The 20,727-nt window shown below is 42.8% G+C and overlaps 1 protein-coding gene across 6 annotated transcripts in view; it reads left to right on the top strand.

Annotated features, from left to right (window-relative positions):
• ARHGAP24 (Rho GTPase activating protein 24) overlaps nt 1–20,468 on the top strand; it is a 239,361-nt gene extending 218,893 nt beyond the window's left edge. For all 6 annotated transcript variants that reach the window (XM_085306286.1, XM_085306291.1, XM_085306287.1 and 3 more), the window contains 5 exons: nt 5,994–6,126; nt 8,791–8,864; nt 9,619–9,740; nt 14,043–15,111; nt 16,701–20,468. In XM_085306286.1, coding sequence (XP_085162412.1) covers nt 5,994–6,126; nt 8,791–8,864; nt 9,619–9,740; nt 14,043–15,111; nt 16,701–16,944 — 1,642 coding nt within the window. In that variant the 3' untranslated portion in view covers nt 16,945–20,468. The remainder of the gene's footprint in view (nt 1–5,993; nt 6,127–8,790; nt 8,865–9,618; nt 9,741–14,042; nt 15,112–16,700) is intronic.
• The last annotated feature ends 259 nt before the right edge of the window (nt 20,469–20,727 follow it).

Below are 20,727 nucleotides of genomic sequence, written 5' to 3'. Positions count from 1 at the left end.
GAAAGACACTCTCTTAGTTAGATTGTTCACAATATTTTTATATCAATATTTTACATTAAAAGGAGAAGATTTCTAGCCTCTACCTAACTGTTGCTGTAAAGAATTTAAAAAAATCYAGTTCTTTTAAACACCTTCACAGTAAGTATATGTATTCATGTATGTTTGCTTGTTTATGCTGCCAAACTGTGTGGATAGACTGAGTTTAAGTCTCAGATAGAGTTCTAGTACAGTTCAGGGACAAACATAACAAACTAACTTTTCCAAATTTAGGATAATCTTATTTTGCAATCCCACCATCTAGTGGCAGTCTTCTGGTAATGTCTTACCACTCAGTAGAAGTCTATCAAGATACATACTAATTCAGAAGCCTGCAACTATGTTGCAGCCTTCAAACTGTGGCCTGGATTTGGAACCCCAGCCCAGAAAGCACGGTTCTGTAGACCCAGATACAGCATCTACCTCAGGAAGCTAGCAGGAGAACCCAGAGCTTGCTGTTGTTTCCTTGCACCTCAGGATCCTACCTTCCCATTTCTCTTTCAGCTTCTCCTTTGCAGAGCCTGTGTTTTTAGCAGGCAACTAACCCTTCCCAGTGTTACTCTACAGGGGTGATTGTGKATGCTGGCAAAACAAGCTTCCCACAATGAAATATGACTGTATAATTTGGACTAAGATCACTTCCTCACAGTTTTTTTTCCTTCTGCTTTTTTTCTGTGTCTGCTCATCCCACAAGGAGTATTTCACTTCACACCAAGCGATTGTAAAAATCATTCTTGTGTACTACAAGAAGCATGGTACTGGCAATGGAGAGAAAGGAAGAAGGTGTTGTCTGATCCCCTCCCTGGGAGACCTGTGTGCCAGCATTTAATAGTCCGGTGGTAATTTCTCTCTATCTGTCTTTATCTTGCAGAATTTTTGAAGGACCTCTCTGGTTTTGATGCCAAATAGGGTCTGGAAAAATGTATTTCTGTTCTTCAGCAGGCCTGGAGAGTTCTCTTGTTTAATAGAAGAGTAAAAATTTTAAAGTCTTGAGAAAAATCCAATGAATGCAGAGCAATCCGAGTTAAATTCTCTGCAGATGCATAGTCTGTGCTCCCTTTCATTCTGCTGTGTAAGGTACTGTATTAAGGCTGCCACTTCACATCTGTTCTCTGTGGCTGCTGCTCTCCTTCAAAGTCTGTCTGACGAGCAGAGGTCTTTCCCTATATATTTGCTTTTGTCTTCCTGATGCACAAACTTATTAAACTCTCTAGAAGAGTTCTCTGTACAATTTACTTCCTAAATAAGGCAGAGATGTGCCAGTCGCCTTAATATACATCCTATTTGTGTGCTCTAAAAACTGGCAGCAGTGACAACAACAAAACATGTAACTATCTACGTAAGAAAAGATTATCTGTGTTTTAAGCCCTTGGGCTGTGCAGTTGGGGATATAGCGAAGAGCTGTAATTTGCATTGAGATTGGGGATGGACGGAAGACAAAGGATGGAGGTGAAATCTGAAGAGCACTTGAAATCTCACACAGTAGCACAGTTGGATCTGATTTCACGCATGGTGCTGTTTCTCGTGTTTGTTATACATGCATCCATGAGGTGGGGGACAGTAGATAATTCCCATTTGGATCCGAATCAGTCTAAAAGTAGAGGTTTGAACCATCACTAAGAATGCATTTTGAATTAGTGTTTGGTTTAGGGTTCCTCCAAAAAAGTCATACGTGTTTTGGAATTTTGGGATAGTTTTTAGAGTTGAAATAGAAATTTTTGCTGAGAATTTATTTCTAGGGGGCAATACTTAAATACATACAGTTATTTATAATTTCTTTTCCTCTGTTTTTACTTAGATCGCTCAAGTCATACTGTATTAATCTAAGGTTGTTCCCAGCATTCTTGTTAAGATTTAACTTAGTAAAAGCCATTCTTGTTTCAGCAGAGATCATTCCAACATAATGATTAACATACCTCTAACAAAACTGAAGCATGTCAAATACCAGTGGTTCTCTTTGTAAGGTTGTGAATTTTAAAAACTGTCCAACTACAAGCACTCTTAAAGAAAAAAGAAAATGCAACAATGTGTGTTTTAGAAATATCTGTGCATTCCCCATTTATTAGGAGTGAAAGAGGGAATGCTATCAGGTTGCAGTATAATTCTCTTTATCTGAATCAGTGAAAGCATATAAAACAGAGAAGAAAGATGTAAAGAAATGTCTGAGCAGCTAAATCTGGAGATGGTGTCAAAAGTAACATGAGAGATTTCTTTATGCTAACTAGTATTTTTATCTATTTCTACTTTTTACAGAAGTACTTCAAAGTAAGCACAATATAACTGTACACAGCAGAAAAAAATTTAAGATCATACTGCATATTTTGATATCTTGATTTTCTTCTTTCTCTCCATCTTCTTGCTTTTAGTAAGCCTGATAATCAGCCCTGACTCCTACTACTTGTAGCCTAGAAGAACCTAAGATTCTGTAAACAGGCTTTTAAGAAAGCATGTGTTGGATCAGCCTTTTGACTGTCATCTTAGACTGATCCTGACTGAGCCCTAATATGTTACCTATTGTTCTACCACTCAGACACTTTCTAAGTTGGAGTGACTTGCTACGCTTTCGTTATGAGGCCTGGTTACTGGCTCTAGTGAAATCAGAATCAGTAAGGTTGGAAGGGACCTCTGGAGATCATCTAGTCCAACCTCCCCCCTCAGCAGAGTCACCTACAGCATGGTAGACAGGGTTGCGTCCATGCGGGCCTTGAGTATCTCCAGAGAAGGAGACTCCACAACCTCTCCGGGCAACCTGTGCCAGTGCTCCGTCACTCTCACAGGGAAGAAAATCCCCCCCACCTTCAGGCGGAACTGCCTGTGCTTCAGTTTCTGCCCATTGCCTCTTGTCCTGTCACATGGGACAACTGAAGAGAGTTTGTCCCCGTCCCCTTGACACCCTCCCTTCAGGTACTTGTACACATTGATAAGATCCCCCCTCAGTCTTCTCTTCCCCAGGCTGAACAGGCCCAGCTCTCGCAGCCGTTCCCCGTAGGGCAGGTGCTCCAGCCCTCTGATCATCCTTGTAGCCCTATGCTGCACTCTCTCCAGTAGGAGCCCACAACTGGACACAGTACTCGAGGCCTCACCAGGGYTCAGTAGAGGGGCAGGMTCACCTCCCTCGACCTGCTGGCAACACTCTTCTTAATGCAGCCCAGGAGACCATTGGCTTTCTCGGCCACAAGGGCACATTGCTGGCTCATGGTCAACTTGTGCTCACAGTCACCAGCGCTCCCGGGTCCTTCTCGGCAGAGCTGCTCTCCACAAGGTCAGCCCCCAGCTTGTACTGGTGCACAGGGCTATTTCTCCCTAGGTCCCTGCAGGACCCTGCCCTTGCCCTTGTTGAACCTCAGGAGGTTCCTCTCTGCCCAGCTCTCCAGCCTGTCCAGGGCTCTCTGAATGGCAGCACAGCCCTCAGCTGTCTCAGCCACTCCTCCCAGCTTGGTATCATCAGCAAACCTGCTGAGGAGGCACTCTGTCCCCTCATCCAGGTCACTGATGAAGAAGTTGAACAGGATGGGGCCCAGTACTGAGCCCTGGGGGACGCACTAGCCACAGGCCTCCAACTAGACTCCACGCCACTGATGACGACCCTCTGAGCTCTGCCTTTCAGCCAGTTCTCAATCCACCTCACTGTCCACTCGTCTAACCCACACTTCCTGAGCTTCTCTAGGAGGATGTTAGGGCAGACAGTGTCCAAAGCCTTGCTGAAGTCAAGGCACACAACRTCCACTGCTCTGCCCTCAGCTACCCAGCCAGTCATTCCATCACAGAGGCTCTCAGGTTGGTTAAGCAGGATTTCCCCTTGGTGAAGCCATGCTGGCTACTCCTGATCACCTTCTTTTCCTCCATATGTCTGGAGATGTCATCCAGAATGAGCTGTTCCATCCCCTTTCCAGGGATGGAGGTGAGGCTGACCGGCCTATAGTTGCCTGGGTCCTCCTTCTTGCCCTTTTTGAAGACTGGAGTGACATTGGCTTTCTTCCAGTCCTCAGGCACCTCTCCAGTTCTGCATGACTTCTCAAAGATGATGGAGGGCGGCCTGGCAACAACATCCGCCAGCTCCCTCATTATCTGTGGGTGCCTCCCGTCTGGGCCCATGGATTTGTGGATGTCCAGCCTGCCCAGAAGGTCTCTAATCCTTTCCTCCTCAACCAAAGGGAAGTCTTCCCTTCTCCAGACTTTCTCCCTCATGTCCAGGCTCTGGGATTCTTGAGGGCTGCCCTTAGCAGYGMAGACTGAAGCACAGAAGGCATTCAGTAATTCTGCCTTCTCTGTATCCCTTGTCACCAGGGCCCCCRCCCCACTCACCAGTGGGCCCGCATTTTCCCTAGTCCTCCTCTTGCTGCTGACGTATTTGAAGAAGTCCTTCCTGTTGTCCTTGACATCCCTTGCCAGACTCAATTCCAGCTGGGCCTTAGCTTTCCTTGCCACATCTCTACAGACTCTGGCTGCATTCCTGTAATTCTCCCAAGCAGCCTGTCCCCTCTTCCACAGTCTGTGTATTTTCTTCTTCYGTCTGAATTTGGCCAAGAGCTCCTTGCTCACCCRTGCAGGTCTCCTGCCCCTCTTGCTGCACTTCTTACTCATAGGGATGCACCACTCTTGAGCTTGGAGGAAGTGATRTTTGAATACTAGCCAGCTCTCCTGGACCCCCCTTCCTTCTAGGGCCTTAACACATGAGATTCCACCAATTAGATCTCTGAAGAGCCCAAAGTCCGCTCTCCTGAAGTCCAGGGTTGCAATCCTGCTTGTTGCCTTGCTTCTTTCCTGCAGGATCCTGAACTCCACCATCTTGTGGTCACTGCAGCCAAGGCTGCCCCCAACCTTCACATCTCTAATCAGTCCCTCTCTGTTGGTAAGGACAAGGCCCAGCAGGACACCCTTCCTCGTAGGCTCCTCCACCATCTGTGACAAGAAGTTATCATCGATGCATTGCAGSAGCCTCCTGGACTGCTTGTGCCTTGCTGTGTAGTCCCTCCAGCAGATGTCAGGGTGGTTGAAGTCCCCCATGAGAACCAAGGCCTGTGATCGTGAGGCTACCTCCAGCTGTCTATAGAAGGCCTCATCAAACTTCTCTTCCTGGTCAGGTGGCCTGTAGTAGACATCCACAGCAGCGTCCCCCGTGCTGGCCTGACCTTTGATCTTCACCCATAAGCTCTCAGCTGCCGCCTCCTCCTCCACCCCTAGGCAGAGCTCGATGCATTCCAGTTGCTCTCCCACATAAAGAGCAACTCCACCACCTCGCCTTCCTGGCCTGTCTCTCCTGAAAAGCACAGAGCCATCCACGGCAGCATTCCAGTCATGTGAACTATCCCACYACGTCTCTGTGGCTGCAATGAGATCATGGCCCTGCGATCGCACACAGATCTCCAGCTCCTCCTGTTTGTTCCCCATGCTGCGCGCATTGCTGTACAGGCATTTCGGAGAGGTGGTCATGCCTCCAGGTTTCCCAGAAGGGTTTACGGGGGCCGCCCATAGCCATGTCCCAAACGCACATCCCCAGCTGCATGCACCCGTTGGAGGCCCCCCAACTCAACTTGTGTTTTGTTGTCTACCTTGTCTGTATGACACYCCCCTCCCCCCTCCTGCCTAGTTTAAAGCCCTCTTTAATCGAAATGTATAATTTCATTAAGATACATTTTGCATGCCTGATGTGAAATGCCTATGAATGACAGGCAAGATTGTTGCCATAGCTGTTTCCACAGAAGGGCCCTATCTGTAAATGTTCGGTGGTAATAAATCATCACTGCTGACAGACCTTTATTTGCAGGTATCCTTCTAAGTCCTTTAGAAGACAAGGAAACTAAAAACAGATTGCAGATAAAATGTGTAATTGTATATACTGCTGATGAGTAAAATCTCAGATGATAAGGAAAAAGTAAAGCAGCAGCTGCTAGCCTGTAAATTGCACAGTATTTTCCTGATTCACAGTAATAATCTTTTGTATTTCAATCCCACAGCAATACAGATGTGCACACAGTGGCATCACTGCTCAAACTGTACCTAAGGGAACTTCCAGAACCAGTCATACCATATGCGAAATACGAAGATTTTCTTTCCTGTGCCAAAACAATCAGCAAGGAGGAGGAAATGGTGAGTTTGCAACCTCAGTGAGATTTAAAGGTTGGTGTGTTACAATCTGTTTTGACTTGGAGGAGAAAGAAAGAAGCTGGTGATTATCTCTTCTGATTTAAGACTTGCCTCTATTAATTTAGTCTGTCTTTATATGAAAATTATTRCCACTTTCTTCATATGAAAATCATTGCCATCTCGCTTACTTGGCAGTCTGCATGGAATACCCTTCATGCTGTTTTTTTTACATGTCATTGAATCCCAGTTCAAACCAACATTGTTTTGACGAATGACTTCCGTTTTGCACAGAAGAGCATTTGTTATGTTTATATGGATTAGCATTCTAAACTGTAGCTGGAAGAGTCTTAGCAGCAGCTGTGCAACTCTTGCTATGAGATCAGGGGTTATTTTTTTGCAAGTGTCTTAGGATGCCAAGCTTTATTGGCTTTTTTGAGAGAAGTCCAAGGGACTCCATTAATTACCTATCATTGAATCAGAAAGCATCAGAAAGATGCCTTTTATAGCAGTGTTGGGCCATCTTCCGAACTCTTTAAAATTAATTAGCAAAATCATTGTTCTCACTTATACTGTCTGTCCTGCACTGGCTGGTGTCAGTAAATATTAGTATGAAGAAGTAATAATGCTAAATGTTTTTTACATTGTTCTAGATGCATAGGAGTAACAAGTGTATGATGTCATCCCTGGTATTTTCTCTTCAGAGTTAATATAAATAGGTTCGTCATTTCAGTCTATTCTCCAAACTTTCTAAGGTGGTTATTTCTGTTTTAGTCTATCTTGACATTTCTCCTTGATTTCTTAGCCTGTCAGACTACAACTCCTTCGTTGCTCCTCTTCTAATTCATTAAGATCAGTAACAGCCTCTCCTTCCTGAGAGACAGTCTCTTTTGGGGCCTGCAGTTGAAGTCTAGAGCAGTTAAGGCACACAATGATGTTCCCCTCTGATGGGATGGGAGGAAAAAGATCTGTGGCAAAATGTCTTCTTTGAGTCTGATCTCTTACACCCACCAGATCAGGCTTATTTCTTGGCTGGCCTTCATAGCCTGCTGCAAGGTGCAGCTCTTTTGTCAGCTGACTGCAAAAACTGGGAGCAGTGTGTTCTGCTGGTTTGATTTGACTTTTCTTTGTATAATTTATGGTAAGAGATTCTCAGAGTTGGTTTAAATTATAGCTACTTGTTTGTGCATTTTTGCCTGTCTAACTACTGATAGCTCCAATGTAAAGCCACTTGATCTCTCCCCAGTTTGTTGTCACGTAGTTTATACTTGCAGTGGTATTCTTTCTCTTACTAGGCTTTCACCCATTTTTTACTAGCTAAATGCAGAGTGTGTTTCTCTAGTTCCTCCGAGACTAGGCTCGGAGCRTTTTCTTAAATACATCTTGAAAACAAGGTTCAGATCACAACGACCTTTTGGTGCTGCAGATGGTACTGTCTGCGTGTGAACAATCAGTACTATGGATGATGAGCCATTTTAATCCTGTGTAAAGTGGCGTAGCAGTCCAATTGTAAGAGCTGTCTGATTAGATTTTCACTTGATCTTTCCTATTAAAGGAGCTAAAAGTGCACTCACTGTTGACGGAGAGAGCTGTTCATCTTGTTTCCTTTCTTAGCCCACAATCACCAAACATGCACTGTTGTGGTCCTCCCAATATTTGTTTTGCTGACATATTGTAATCAGACCCCATCAATGTTGGTAAAGCACCAAAACCCAATCTGAAGCAGAGTTCAAAGGCACTGGTAGCAGGAGCATAGCCAGGGTCCGTTTCTACGGGGCACAGAAATTAACGTGTGTTACTCTGCTTGTCTCTTTCTCAGGGTGAGCACAAATTGAAATAATTGTTTGTCTGACGGTAGGATGGATTGGAACTGGATTAAAAACAGTTTTAAAAAGTGGGCCTTTTATTTGAAAATACCAGCTATTTTAAACCAGAACTGTTCCTAGAAGCCTCAACCTTCCTACCAGTAAGAGGAAGAATGGAACTGCTGGTCAAAATAAGAGAGTGAAAGAGAGCAGGGAGATGGAATGAGACAAAGTTTAAAAAAAAGGAAGCAAAAAATTCCCAAAGCTAATAGCCAGAATAGCCAGCAGCACAGGTGGTGAGATGTGGGAGATAAAATGTTCTGTCTCTGTGCCAGAGTAGTGAATTGTATTGTGTGTATAGATAGGCGCACCTTCTACGTCCTCCCCACCCTGCTGATCGAGCGTTAGTCTAGTGGTCTGTCCACTTATCTGGGATGTGGAAGCCTGGGGTTTACATCCTCAGTTGGAATCGAGAAGAACCTTGATGTCCCGCATCCCAGTTATCTCAAGCACTGAGGGACTGGCTAGACTCAAATGTTTGGTGTTTTCTAAGTAAGAGAGAAAATCTGAAGTTTGTCTCATTATGCAATAGCGACATTTTGAAATCTTACGCGTTTTCACAGGATAATGAAGTGGCTCTTTTATCCAAAGCTGATCACTGTTAGTAGAATATAGCTTTCTCCATCTGAAATGCATTCTACAAGCAATTTCTGATGATAGCCTAAAAATATTTCTCTTAATGATGCAGTTTCAGTAACGTGTTTATCATTCAGTAATCGACGTTGCTGACTTTTTTTGAGTCTCAATAGCCAAGTACTAAGAACCTCTGCCTTCTCCTCCTTTCTTTTTTCAATTGCATACGTAGGGTCTGAAGGAGTTGGTGAAGCAAGTGAAGAGCCTGCCAGCTGTCAATTATAACCTGCTGAAATACATCTGTAGGTAAGTGCACCAGCAAAAATATCACACTGGTATTTTTAACTGTGAGCTGACAGACAAACCTGTCTCTGTATATGCCTTGAAGGAAGACCATAACTCACAAAGTCGGAGAACTGGTGAATGTAAGCGAATGCACTAAAAAAAATGTTTAGTGTGCAACAAATTAGTAATTTGCTATATCAAGGTGCACAGTTATGAGTTCCTTTCATAAATAGACTGGATTGAGGAAGAAAAGTAAGAAGGTAGAAGTAAATATCCTCTTCTCTTCACAGGGACCTGTTTTTCTTAACTCATTGCACTTATTGGCCATGGCTATTCATGGTATCATTGTAAACTGTATTCACGTGATTTTGCAGAAACATTAAGATCTTAAAAACACATCTTACACAGTTGCAGTCTGTGAAGTTACAGGCATTTTGTCTTTTAAAAATTACAAAATTAATATAAACTTTTTTTTTAATGGGAAGTTTGCAATTTGAAAATATCATATGAGCTAAATAAATGATTAAGTATACCAGAGAAAATTTTACCATCTTCAACAGAGTAATTTTATAGTCAGTCCAGAGTGACTATTCTGGGTTTTATGAATATATCAAGAAAATCTGAAGAAGCTGAGGAGAACAGCCATGAGGTTTTCAGATGTTGCATAGGACTTGAAATGGAATACCTGAATGTATATTAATAAACCATCATGTCTTGATTTTTTTTCTTCTTTCCTTTTTCAGTTATTCCTTAAAGATATCTTTCTTTCCCACAGATTCCTTGATGAAGTCCAATCTTATTCAGGCGTGAATAAAATGAGTGTGCAAAATCTGGCTACTGTATTTGGTCCTAACATCCTTCGCCCCAAAGTGGAAGATCCTTTGACTATCATGGAGGGTGAGTTGAAGAAGATTGTATATGACTTTGACTAGGAAAAGGAATGTCTTTAGGTTTATTAACAGTACCTACTGATCCTTGTGTATGTACAAAAAGTTCCGTTTGTTTTATAGACACAAACTTCTTCAACATGAATTAACTGCTAGGTTAAATCTTGCAACCCACTATAAAAAGGATTTAAAATCGCAGTGTTGCGAACAGACTTCCTTGAGCTTGTGCTGCCTTGGCAACTTTTCTGGAAATGTGCTTTTGCTCTCAAAACTTTTACAAATATGGCATGTTCTTATTCAGCACATCTGGTCATAATGCAGTTAACATTGTATCTACTGTTTTTAGGGACCAGAACAAATTTTTACAGGTATATACTGCCGTGAGTCACCCCCCGTAAGGTAGAAGTATATTACATGCCTTCTTGAACAACAGTAATCGTATGTCAACTATATTCTGTGATTTACACCAGAGTATTGCTGTAGCATTTTGCTGTGATTAAGACAAAAATATGATCGTAACAATTACAATTTTCTGCTAGGTTTAATTTTTCTTTGATTCCCCGTGAAGTATGTGATGCTTTTCCTTCCTCCAAATACCTTTTTTTTTTTAATTATAGAATTTACTCAACTTTCTCAGAAGTTAGAAGGGCTCCACACAGCTCCTGCCACAGAAAATTTCATGAAAAAGAAAAAATGTTGCATTCATAGTTTGTTTATTTGGGAGCTAGAGGAGTTGTTTTTTGTTTTTGTTGGATTTCGCTTATTTTGTCTCCCTAGACACAGCAGTTCCCCACAGACTTTGTTCATTTGTTTTTCTAAAATCTTATGTTTCCTCCTTCTTCCCGTTAACTATCAACACAACAAAATCTGATTTGGACAGAAATGCTGTGTTTCCAGATCTCATAATGAAAGCACTGAGCACCCACAATAGCTGCCTGCATGTTAGCTCGAACAAGCTAGAAAGCCTTCCCACTCGGAAAAAGTTTTAACAGTCATCTTTACTTTCATGTCTGAGTTCTCATTGTTTCAGAGAATGGTTTCATGTTGCAGCAGACTTGAAAGGGTTTGCAAGGGCAGGTGTCCTATTTACATGCACATCTATTGTGATTGTGCATGAGTATTATCAAAGCAGTGCAGGTGCAAATACCCTTAAATCTGACTCTGTGGCTTTCCCCTGGTTTCCGAACATACGTCCCTCAAATACACCGTGACAGTCTAATATGAGGGCACCAAGATAAGCTTCACTGTGTCACAGAAATCCTAGTTTACACATCTTGCATCGTGTCTGCCTGGTATTCGGAGAGTGAAACACAAGAGCCGTGCTTGATTTCTTTCTTCCTTTGCTCTCTTCTCATATCCCTTGCAGAAGTCCTGCATTCTGTGTGTAAATGCTGCGTATCACTTCATCTTCAACCTCTTCTCATTTGTACCTACAGAAATGCCAAACTGACTTAAATAGGGCAACAGCTTTTTTTCACTCTGACACTTTTGTATGGTTTAGCTACCTGGTAGGTAAGTGCTGTGAATGTTTCTCCTGGCCAGACAACACACCGTCCCTTTCCTGTCAGTCTTTTAAATGAAATAATAAAGAAAACCTGAAATTTTTGAAGAGATTGCAGTTAGAGAGGTGCTACAGAACTTATCTGTATCACTGAAATCAATGGGAGTGATACCTCACAGGATGATATTTACTGATGGGATACCGTGTATCTTCAGTTCACCTGGGAGTGGGCAGATGCCTGGGGATTTGAGATGGGAGGAAAGGAGATAGTCACTCATAAAAATGAAATACTCTTTTCTGGGTTTATATTTTCTGGAATTTGCTCCTGTCAAAACAGTTATTTTTTGTGAAAGTTAGAGCAAGAAAGATTTTTTAAGTGAGCGGAAAGGGAAAATAATGTGCTTCTCCAGTTGCTAAAAGAACTCTCCAGCTTGCTTCTGAACAGACCTACCACCAAAATGGCTCATGGTTGCTGTAGGAGATGGCATGGATAGTGAACTCACTGAAGGGAAATTTATGAGAAACAGGTTTGATTAAACAGATTTATGACTTCCCTTTAAGCACAGCCTTTAAGATCTGAACATCAGTTAGTGCTCATGGCTACCCCTCCTGCTCTTTGGAAGACATAGCCTTAAAATGAGAGTGATTCTCTTGCCCATAAGGCATGGTCCATGTTTTAATTGTGCTGCTTTACAACCATTCAAAGTCAATGTTGCTATTTTGTATTCAAGGCTGAACATGCCTTGAATATGGGTATGGTGTACCCATACTGGTAATATCTGTATATTGGTGATGAAGACCTATACAGTTGCCTATGTCTGTAGGAGGAACAGTTAGTCCAATGACTGTAGTAAGATTTTGCACATAACCGCTCATGTCCTCTGAAGAAATACAGCTAAACATGCCATGAGAATAACTATAAATTAATTATTTTTCTATAGTTCTGATATATGGTTTTACTTTGGCAACGTGTTAAAAAAAAAGTTTTTCAAGCATTCGTGTTGAATTGGCTGGTTGTATTTTAAAGGGGTCAGGGGTAAAGGCCGAGAATATTCCAATGCAGTTGATGTAAAATGGTATTATACCATGGGAAAATATTGATTAAAAGAGCAAAGCATGCCTGTCTAGGAGCTTTAAACTGGAATGGTTGTTGTAAGTAACTTCACCTTGCTCCTGATGTTCTGCTTAAAAAATAAATACAGTAGCACATCTTTATTACCCCTAGTCCACTTGTAAGTGTTAATYTATCAATGACAGTGCAGTTCCCTGGTTGCTGACAGTCACACCTCTGAGTGGTTAAAGGCATTTATATTAAATTAATTTTATCACATTACTGCCCTGTTTTGCTCCATAAGACTAAAATGTCAGTGTTCCGGCAATGCAGACCTGTTGCCTGTGCCTCTTCTGTTAAGCTACTATGTATGAGCGGTTTGCCAGAATGGGACATGGGATTTAAGGATGTGTGCAATGTTGAATTGAAACACATCAGTTCAAATGATGTTGTTATTCTTTGCTATCTCCCTCTGTGGTCTTGGAATGCAGTTAACTGTCAKGCTAATAGCCTCTTTGCAATAGCTGTAGTTCTCCAGGTTGTCTTTGGGGCCTGCTACGTGCCCTGCTACACTAGAAAAGAGTCTCCTATGTTTCTGTGTCTTATTACCACATGAGCTGGTCCTATAGAGAGGAATATACGTGGCACCAGGACAGACGAGTAGTTTTGGCAGGGAATGGATTCATTGCGGGTTTGTTCTCAAGACGCCAGTCAGTGCAGCAGAAGCAGTACGCAGAGGCCCAAGGTGAAACAGCCAAGTGACTATCTCACTTTTCTCTGACCAGTAGTGGGGGCCAGCTGCTGTCCTGAGCAGATGTTGTAGGCAAAAAAAATAGTAATTTAAATTGTTAATGCTAACAGGTGGCAGAGAGTTGTGAGGGGTGGGTGAATAGCCAAAATTGAACTTCTGAATGCTCAAGCAGAAACCTCTTACTTGCTAGCTACAGCTGGTATGGGCTGGTTGCATATTTAGGTGACACACGGAAAAAAAGGTGACATCTCGAATCTTCCGAGTAATAGAGAGACAAGGGAGAGAACCACTGATTCAGAGGCTGATCATTCCTTGTGCTTCTGAACACAGACTATTGAGATTGGGAAACCGAGGGGCTTGGTTTGATTGAAAGAAGAGGGAGTGCCAAAAAGAAGCGTTCCCCAAAATTTCAAGTGGTCTCGGAAAGAAAAAGCAGGCCCAGAAGGACAAAGGTGAAGATCCTGGCTGCAGGAGAGATCCTGGAAGTAGGAAAAGATTCTGGGTGTCAGTGAGACAAATGCTGAGGGATGTCCCAGACCCTTGACTGGTAATGCTCAAGTCTGTTAACTGTGAGCAGCTACACAGGATGCACCAACAAAACTTTTCTTCCTGACCTTCCCAGATGATCTCCCTGCTGGCAAATGAAGCTGAGACCTACAGAACATGACGCTGGGGGGAGCAAGTAAGGGAGTGAGAGAGATGATCAGGTAGCGTCAAAGCTCTGATCTCATTGGTTCTAAAACAAATGCTGGTGTCCAGATGCACTGTGGGTTGTTTGCTCTGTCTCACCCATGATGGTAGGAAAACGGAAAAAAAAAGATAGGATGGGGTGGGCTGAAGGCTAGCTAGGCATTTGTTAAACATTCAGTGTGTTATGCAGATGGACAAAGCAGATAAATGTGTTATAAACTGAATGTTTACTAAGTACTTCTGGAATCTGACCCCCAAATATATTTATGCCTTAACAAACTCAGCTATTAATGACTATGTGTTTGGCGTCTCCTTCCAGGTACAGTAGTAGTCCAGCAGCTAATGTCAGTGATGATAAGCAAACATGAAGAGTTGTTTCCCCAGGACGCAGATCCTCAGATGGGACCTGAAGTGTGTAACAACAACAATGAAATGCCAAAGAAAACGATCATGGGTCAGCTACAGAACAAAGAAAATAACAACACCAAGGAGTCGGCAGTGAGGCGCTGCTCTTGGGACAAACCTGAGTCTCCCCAAAGGGGAAGCATGGACAGTGGGTCTCCCACTGCTCTGCCAAGCAGTAAGACAAGCAGCCCCAGGAACAGCATCCAGAAACTGGATGTCACAAGAAGTCCGCCTCTCACAGTGAAAAAAAATCCTGCCTTTAATAAAGGGAGTGGCATAGTCACCAATGGGTCATTCAGCAGCTCTGTGGAGGGCCATGAGAAGAGCCAGACCTTACCAAACTGTACCGTGCAAACCAGGAGAACATCATCCCTGAAAGGGCCCGTGACTAAGATGGGCACGCACAGTGTGCAGAATGGAGGGGTGCGGATGGGCGTTTCCAGCACAGATGGACACAGCAACACCCTCAACAGCCGGACCCCAGGCTGGGTGCCCAATGGCTATGTCACGCTGAGGGACAGTAAGCAAAAGGAGTCAGTGAGTGATTCGGGCCAGCACAACAGGCTCTCCACCTATGACAACGTCCACCAGCAGTTCTCCATGGTGAATTCTGATGATAAACAGAGTGTGGACAGTGCCACCTGGTCGACATCCTCTTGCGAAATATCCCTCCCTGAGCACTCCAACTCCTGTCGTTCGTCGACCACCACTTGCCCTGAGCAGGACTTTTATGGGGGTAATTTTGAAGACTCTGTGCTGGAAGGGCCACCACAAGAAGACGTCTCTAACCCAGGAGACTTTGAGAACAAAAGTGACCGAAGGAGCGTTGGGGGCCACAGTAGCCGAGCCACCAGCAGCAGTGATAACAGCGAAACATTTGTGGCCATCAGTACCAACAGTCACAGTGCTCTACATAGCCTGGTGTCTAGCCTGAAGCAAGAGATGGCCAAGCAAAAGCTGGACTACGAAACAAGGATAAAAAGGTAAGGTGGCTTAGCTCTACCAACTGACTGCCGTTTGCAAAGAAACCCAAGAAACACTCCCTCTCATGTCTGTCCTATGCACCCAGGCTCTGACCTGGAAGCTGAAAAGTCATTACAGTTAGACAGTTACTGTTCCCACATCACTGTGCCCAGCACAGGCAACACCGTAAGTCTTCTGGGAGACACAAACAGCAGTAGATGTGCTACTGCCCCCTCCCCCCCAGAAGCAGACAGAAACCAGGTTCGTAATTCCTTTAGTTCCTCCCTGAAAGTTTGCTTACTGCAGACCTCTGATTCAGAGGAGAACAGGTAACACTTATCAGTCTATCCTGCTGGTCAGGAGGGAGAGCCCCTTTCAGCTGAAGCTGGTGACTGGGAAAGAATATTGTCTGCAATCATCACGCTTGTGATGGCTTTGAGCACAGAGAGGAGCTTTCCTTGTCACTCTATGCAGCCAGTGTGGCGTACACAAAACTATGGCTGATGTATTTAATGGCTATATGAAAAAGCCCTATAGCAAATAAAAACCACCATTCTTGGTGTTAATCATATTTTTAGTTCATATTGTGACTTGATACAGGCTTGAAGTAAGATTTATAAAAGCAAACAGAACTCAAACTAGCCTTCAGGATAGTTTTGCAAAACCTGCTAAAACAGCACTTTGCTAGAAGTCTGCAGTAGCTGCAGTCACTGGGTGCTCTCTGCTGGGTTTCCTGCCTTTCAGTTGTCATACGGGATTGCTCTTGGGATATGATCTTGTGTGTTTTGCTTCAGAGCAATTATTTGCCACAGTTACGATACACTATCCCATGACCACCAAAAATAAAGTCAGAACCTTGTGACTTTCTGTAAAATCTGACAAAATCAGTCAGCTCTCAAAGTGATTTAATTAGTTGATTCCTATTCTTCAGAAAATGAGAGTGGCAACCCAACATCATGTTTCAGTGAAACCAGTGCCTTGGTTCTGTTCCACTCATAGTTTGGGGAACTGAGAGAATACTGAAACTCTTCTCCAGAAGCTGTTTGCGTTGGTACTTCTGGCACTGCAAGGCCATAGCTGTATCGCAGCATGTCAGAGCTGCTGGCATCAGCTGCTCTCAGTGAAGGTACGGAGCCCAGGAAACAGAAGTCTCCTCACAACGTCACAACTTTCAGCATAGTGCACTTTTTTTTTAACACACATGACAACTCTCTTCAGTAATATTGCTGGCATGCCTGATACTTCTCACAGGATTCAAAATGCGGTGATTTTTTAGAGAAAAGTCAAATCTTCTTGATGACAGTTTATTTTAATTGTTGATCTTGCAGATAGATACAGTAGATAAATCAGCTGAAGCCTGGAGAATTAGGTGAGGCTACCATACACCTTGCAAGTGGTCGGTATCATGCTTTTTGTAAATGTGACAGAGATTACACTACGGGAATGAATCAAAGGTAAAGCCACTGTTTGCAGATACACCTCTCAAGTTTACTCCAAGCTTTGTAAATGAAAAGATAAATACACAGATGAATTTGTGATGTTGTATTTCTGTGTGAGCCACTGAGGAGTGCTGCTCAGGAGCTGTCTGCATTTACTTCTGTTTCTGCAGCTTGGAGCAGAGAAATCTCACCCTGGAGACAGAAATGATGGCCCTGCATGAAGAGCTGGATCAAGAGCGGAAGAAGTTCACAATGGTAGAAATCAAAATGCGTAATGCAGAGCGGGCCAAGGAGGATGCAGAGAAGAGGAATGATATGCTGCAGAAGGAAATGGAGCAATTTTTCTCCACTTTTGGAGACCTGACAGTGGAACCTCGCAGACCAGAAAGAGGCAACACCATCTGGATCCAGTGAGCATTAGAAATGTAGACTGCGGGACTTTGGGGAAGGGCTTGTGGGGGTATTATACTGTATCAGGTGGCTGGTCACCTGTCTGAGGCTAGTACTCAACATAATGTTATAAACCCTTGAAGGAAGAAATCATATGAATGATTAACCACTCATATCTACAGTGTGTACTTACCAAGTTATACTCTTTGAATGCTTCATGAGACTACTGTTAAGTGTTACAACTGGATATGTGTATATAAATTTAAAAGAAAAATCACCTTAGAGAATGAGAGATGTATCTCAAGAAATATTTTAATGCAAGTCTTGTATTTAAACCGGTAAATTGAAATGTTGTTGCAATCAAGCTTTTTATCAAGGCTTCTTTCCCTTGCACTTAACATAATAAGCTATTTTTGGCATTGTGTTACCATCGGCTTATTTTGTATATCAAATGTTTTTCGGTTTTGTTTTTTTGTTTTGTTTTCCCTCTTGCTGGGGGTTGAAGATAAACAGATATATTAAGGTACGCGTGCAGATGGCTAACCCTGATTTGCGGCGCTTCTAACAAGACAGCAGCAACAGAAACAGCAGGATGCTGTAGGTAACAAAAGGGGTACTATTTTAACAGAACTGGTGACCAGGGTAGAAATTATCAGGGCAACTGTATCATAAACACCAAATTAGTCACCAGAATCAGGTTCAGCAGGGAAAAGTCAGGCTGTGTGTTTGGGAGGGGATGAGGCTGGTAGAGGGTAAGAACTTAGGAGGGGGGAAGAGAATGTAAGGGGAACTCAATCATATGGTCAGAGCTTTTGGGGGTACCTTGAACAGCCCAGTGCGTGATCACTGCAGCTCAGAGCAGGAGAACAAGTTGTGCCTTGACCATATTGGCATCCGACTGACTTCCATGGTCCAGAGGAAGCTGGGTCCTTTCTCTAACGCTGCTGCGGAGACATGCATCCTGATAGCCCTGGCAGCATGACAAGTGCTGAAGACAAAAAACAACGGAACGGATGACCAAAGTAGAAATTACCAGGGCAACCATATCAGAAGTACCAAATAAGGAAGAAAATGCATGACCATTAATCGGGTGATTTACAGTGCATACCTAGCAAGTTATCATAGTCTCTGAATGCTTCATGGGACTACAGTTAAATGTTACAACTGGGAAAGCACCCAGGTTCCTAGCATCAGTGAGGGAACAACAGCGGGGAACAGACTGGGCAAAAAGAAAATAGGAACAGCGGTAAAAGTGGTATCTTTCCCACATATATGTATTTTCTTTAATATATGTATTTTCAACACTATGTTAAGGATTTAGTTTTAACTTTGTGTTTAAGACTGCAAGCTATATTTTTAAAGAACGGTTGTCAGACATCTTGGCTTCCCTCTAGTGTCACTTAAATATATTACAGTTGATTTTGAATTCCAGTTGAGAAAGAACAAAGGAGAGTCTTGGTTATGCCATGTATGTTACACAAATATTAGTTAGATGTGGGAATTGTACTGGGAAGCAAAAAGAAAGTTTACATTTCAGAGAAATGTAACTCAGAGTGGAGCACGATGCCCAGCACTTGTGCATGGATTATTTGCATTTGGTGAGATTCAGAGGCCCCAGCCACGGCCCCTGCTGTGCTAATTACTGCGAACATCTCCATGTGAGCATACATCAGAAAAAGTCAAAGAGGAAGAGGTCAAGGTAATAGGGAGGCGCATGTTTTATGTCAGTTAGCAGTAAATGTCCACACAGTGGTGAAAGAGAAGAAACAGATCACGATTTTAATTCTGATTTCTATATTTAATGAGAAAGGTCTTGATAGCTGATGCAACAGGCCTCAAAGTCAATTCAGAATTTAAGAAAAATCTGAAATCTGCTGACCTGACAGTGAAATCTTTGTGACAGATGTTTTYGTAATTGGAATTCATTCTTTCCTGATAGGGATACATGCTAATCCTTGCAGCAGTATTTGGAGATGGAGGAAGTACTGCTTCCTCACTCACAGTAAAACTTACAGGAATTCTATTTTTTTCCTTTTGGTTTCCTCTAACACTCCCTATGCCTTTCAAGATCTCTTAAATTTTAAAGGAATATGCATGCCTAAGACTAGTTCAAGGACTTGTGTAAACGAGGATCTAGAGCTTAGCCACACAGACATAGCAGTAGGTGGCCAGTGAGGTAGTGGGAAAGGTGTTGCTCTAAGGGAATCATCTGATATGGTTGCAAGAATAACAACTCCTCAATAAAATGTTATTTTTTTTACTTATTCAGAATTTACCAGGAGTAGGAGTTTCACTTGCGTGTCCATGTCTGTCCTGGGCTACATTGTACACACTGCAGAGGGGAAGGTATTTACAGTCCATCTACTTAGCACGCTGCATTCAATTTTGATTATCCTTGGTCTTGATAGGAACAAACTGGAAGCTTCCCGTGACCTGTCTGCTGCAGGCTTTCCTTATTGGCTGAACAATGTTCTTTTACACATTCGCTTCTGAATCCAGATACTTGCTCTGCAATTGCTCTCTGAGGGTTGTTCCTCATCTCTTCCCAGGCCTACCCACAAATGTCAAGATTGTAGTTCAGAGTGTTTTTGCTTATATTAAGGTCTCTTCATTCAAGATGCCTACGATGGTTTGTATGACCAACTATTCTAGTGAAACATCTCTACATTTGCTCAGTGCTGTCACGTAGCATATGTATCCTCATTTTTGAATTGTGCTTTTTGTGGATTGCCATCTTCACTCAGATGSGATGATGCTACTGCAGTTATTTCTTTAGGGCAGGGTGCTTTATGCGTGAGGCAGTTTTGTCCTTTAATATTTAATCACATTGACTGCAGTCTCTCACTATTCATTTAAAGCTATTCATGAGCAAAATCTTACTTCTCCTCCCCTTGATTCCCCTACACATTGATCCAGAAATTCATTTTTGTTAAGTACCAGTGCTACCGAATTGTTTTTCCTGAAGTATCAGCAGTGCAATCCTGCTGCGTACTGAACTCCTGTTGACATGACCAGGAACCACACGTATACATCAATGAGAAGAGGTTAGTCCTCATTATTACCAAGAAAAGAACATGAAGCCTCCAAACTTCTGGACTTCTTTTTAAGTGTTCAGTGTTACCATGTGATTCAGCCTGTGTGTGTGGGGGGGAATCAAGGCTTCTGTTCCCGAAAGAATAAAATGGGAAAAGAGTAAAATTTTCAAGCAGTTATGCCCACTGCCTGCTGTTGCTAAATACACAGCAGCCTTCCTCTCCTATTTTAGATTAGAGTCCTCTTGCTAGAAGGTACCCTGAAATCTGGCAGATTTGAGTGGGGAACACTGACAAGTGGGCCATGGGGTCAGCACTAGCTGCCTATGCAGTGTTTGTTACTGAATAAATGCAAAATATGAAATGATGATGGCAGCAAGTACTTTCTGTAGCTGAGATTCATGTTTAAGCTTAATAAGTAGAACTGTAGAGGCAAATTTTTCACAAATGTTGTAGCAGCAAGATTTTCTTTGAAGACCCTTGAAGTTATTAACAGAGACCAGATTATTAGAAGTATGTAATTTGTGTGTGCATGATTTGTATTGAAGTCTGGCATATGTTACTGCATTCAAGTTTGTGCATTCATCTTGAGGAACTTCACCTAGAGCCTTTCTGTAAGGTAGTTCAATACCCTTATTTTAACAGAGAAAGAAAAATCAGCTCTGGAGTTTGAGAGATTTGTCCAATCTGTCCTGCAAATCAGCTATAAAACTAAAGAGAGCATTCAAGCCTGCTAGGCTGTGACCTGTCAGTATTAGTTTATTTCCAGCTCATT

The sequence above is a fragment of the Rhea americana genome, unplaced genomic scaffold, assembly GCF_003343005.1.
Source record: "Rhea americana isolate MKP2758 unplaced genomic scaffold, rheAme1 scaffold_237, whole genome shotgun sequence".
Classification (NCBI taxonomy): Eukaryota; Metazoa; Chordata; class Aves; order Rheiformes; family Rheidae; genus Rhea; species Rhea americana.
The sequence above is the reverse complement of the archived record's forward strand: the minus strand, read 5'-3'. Positions and strand labels throughout refer to the sequence as shown.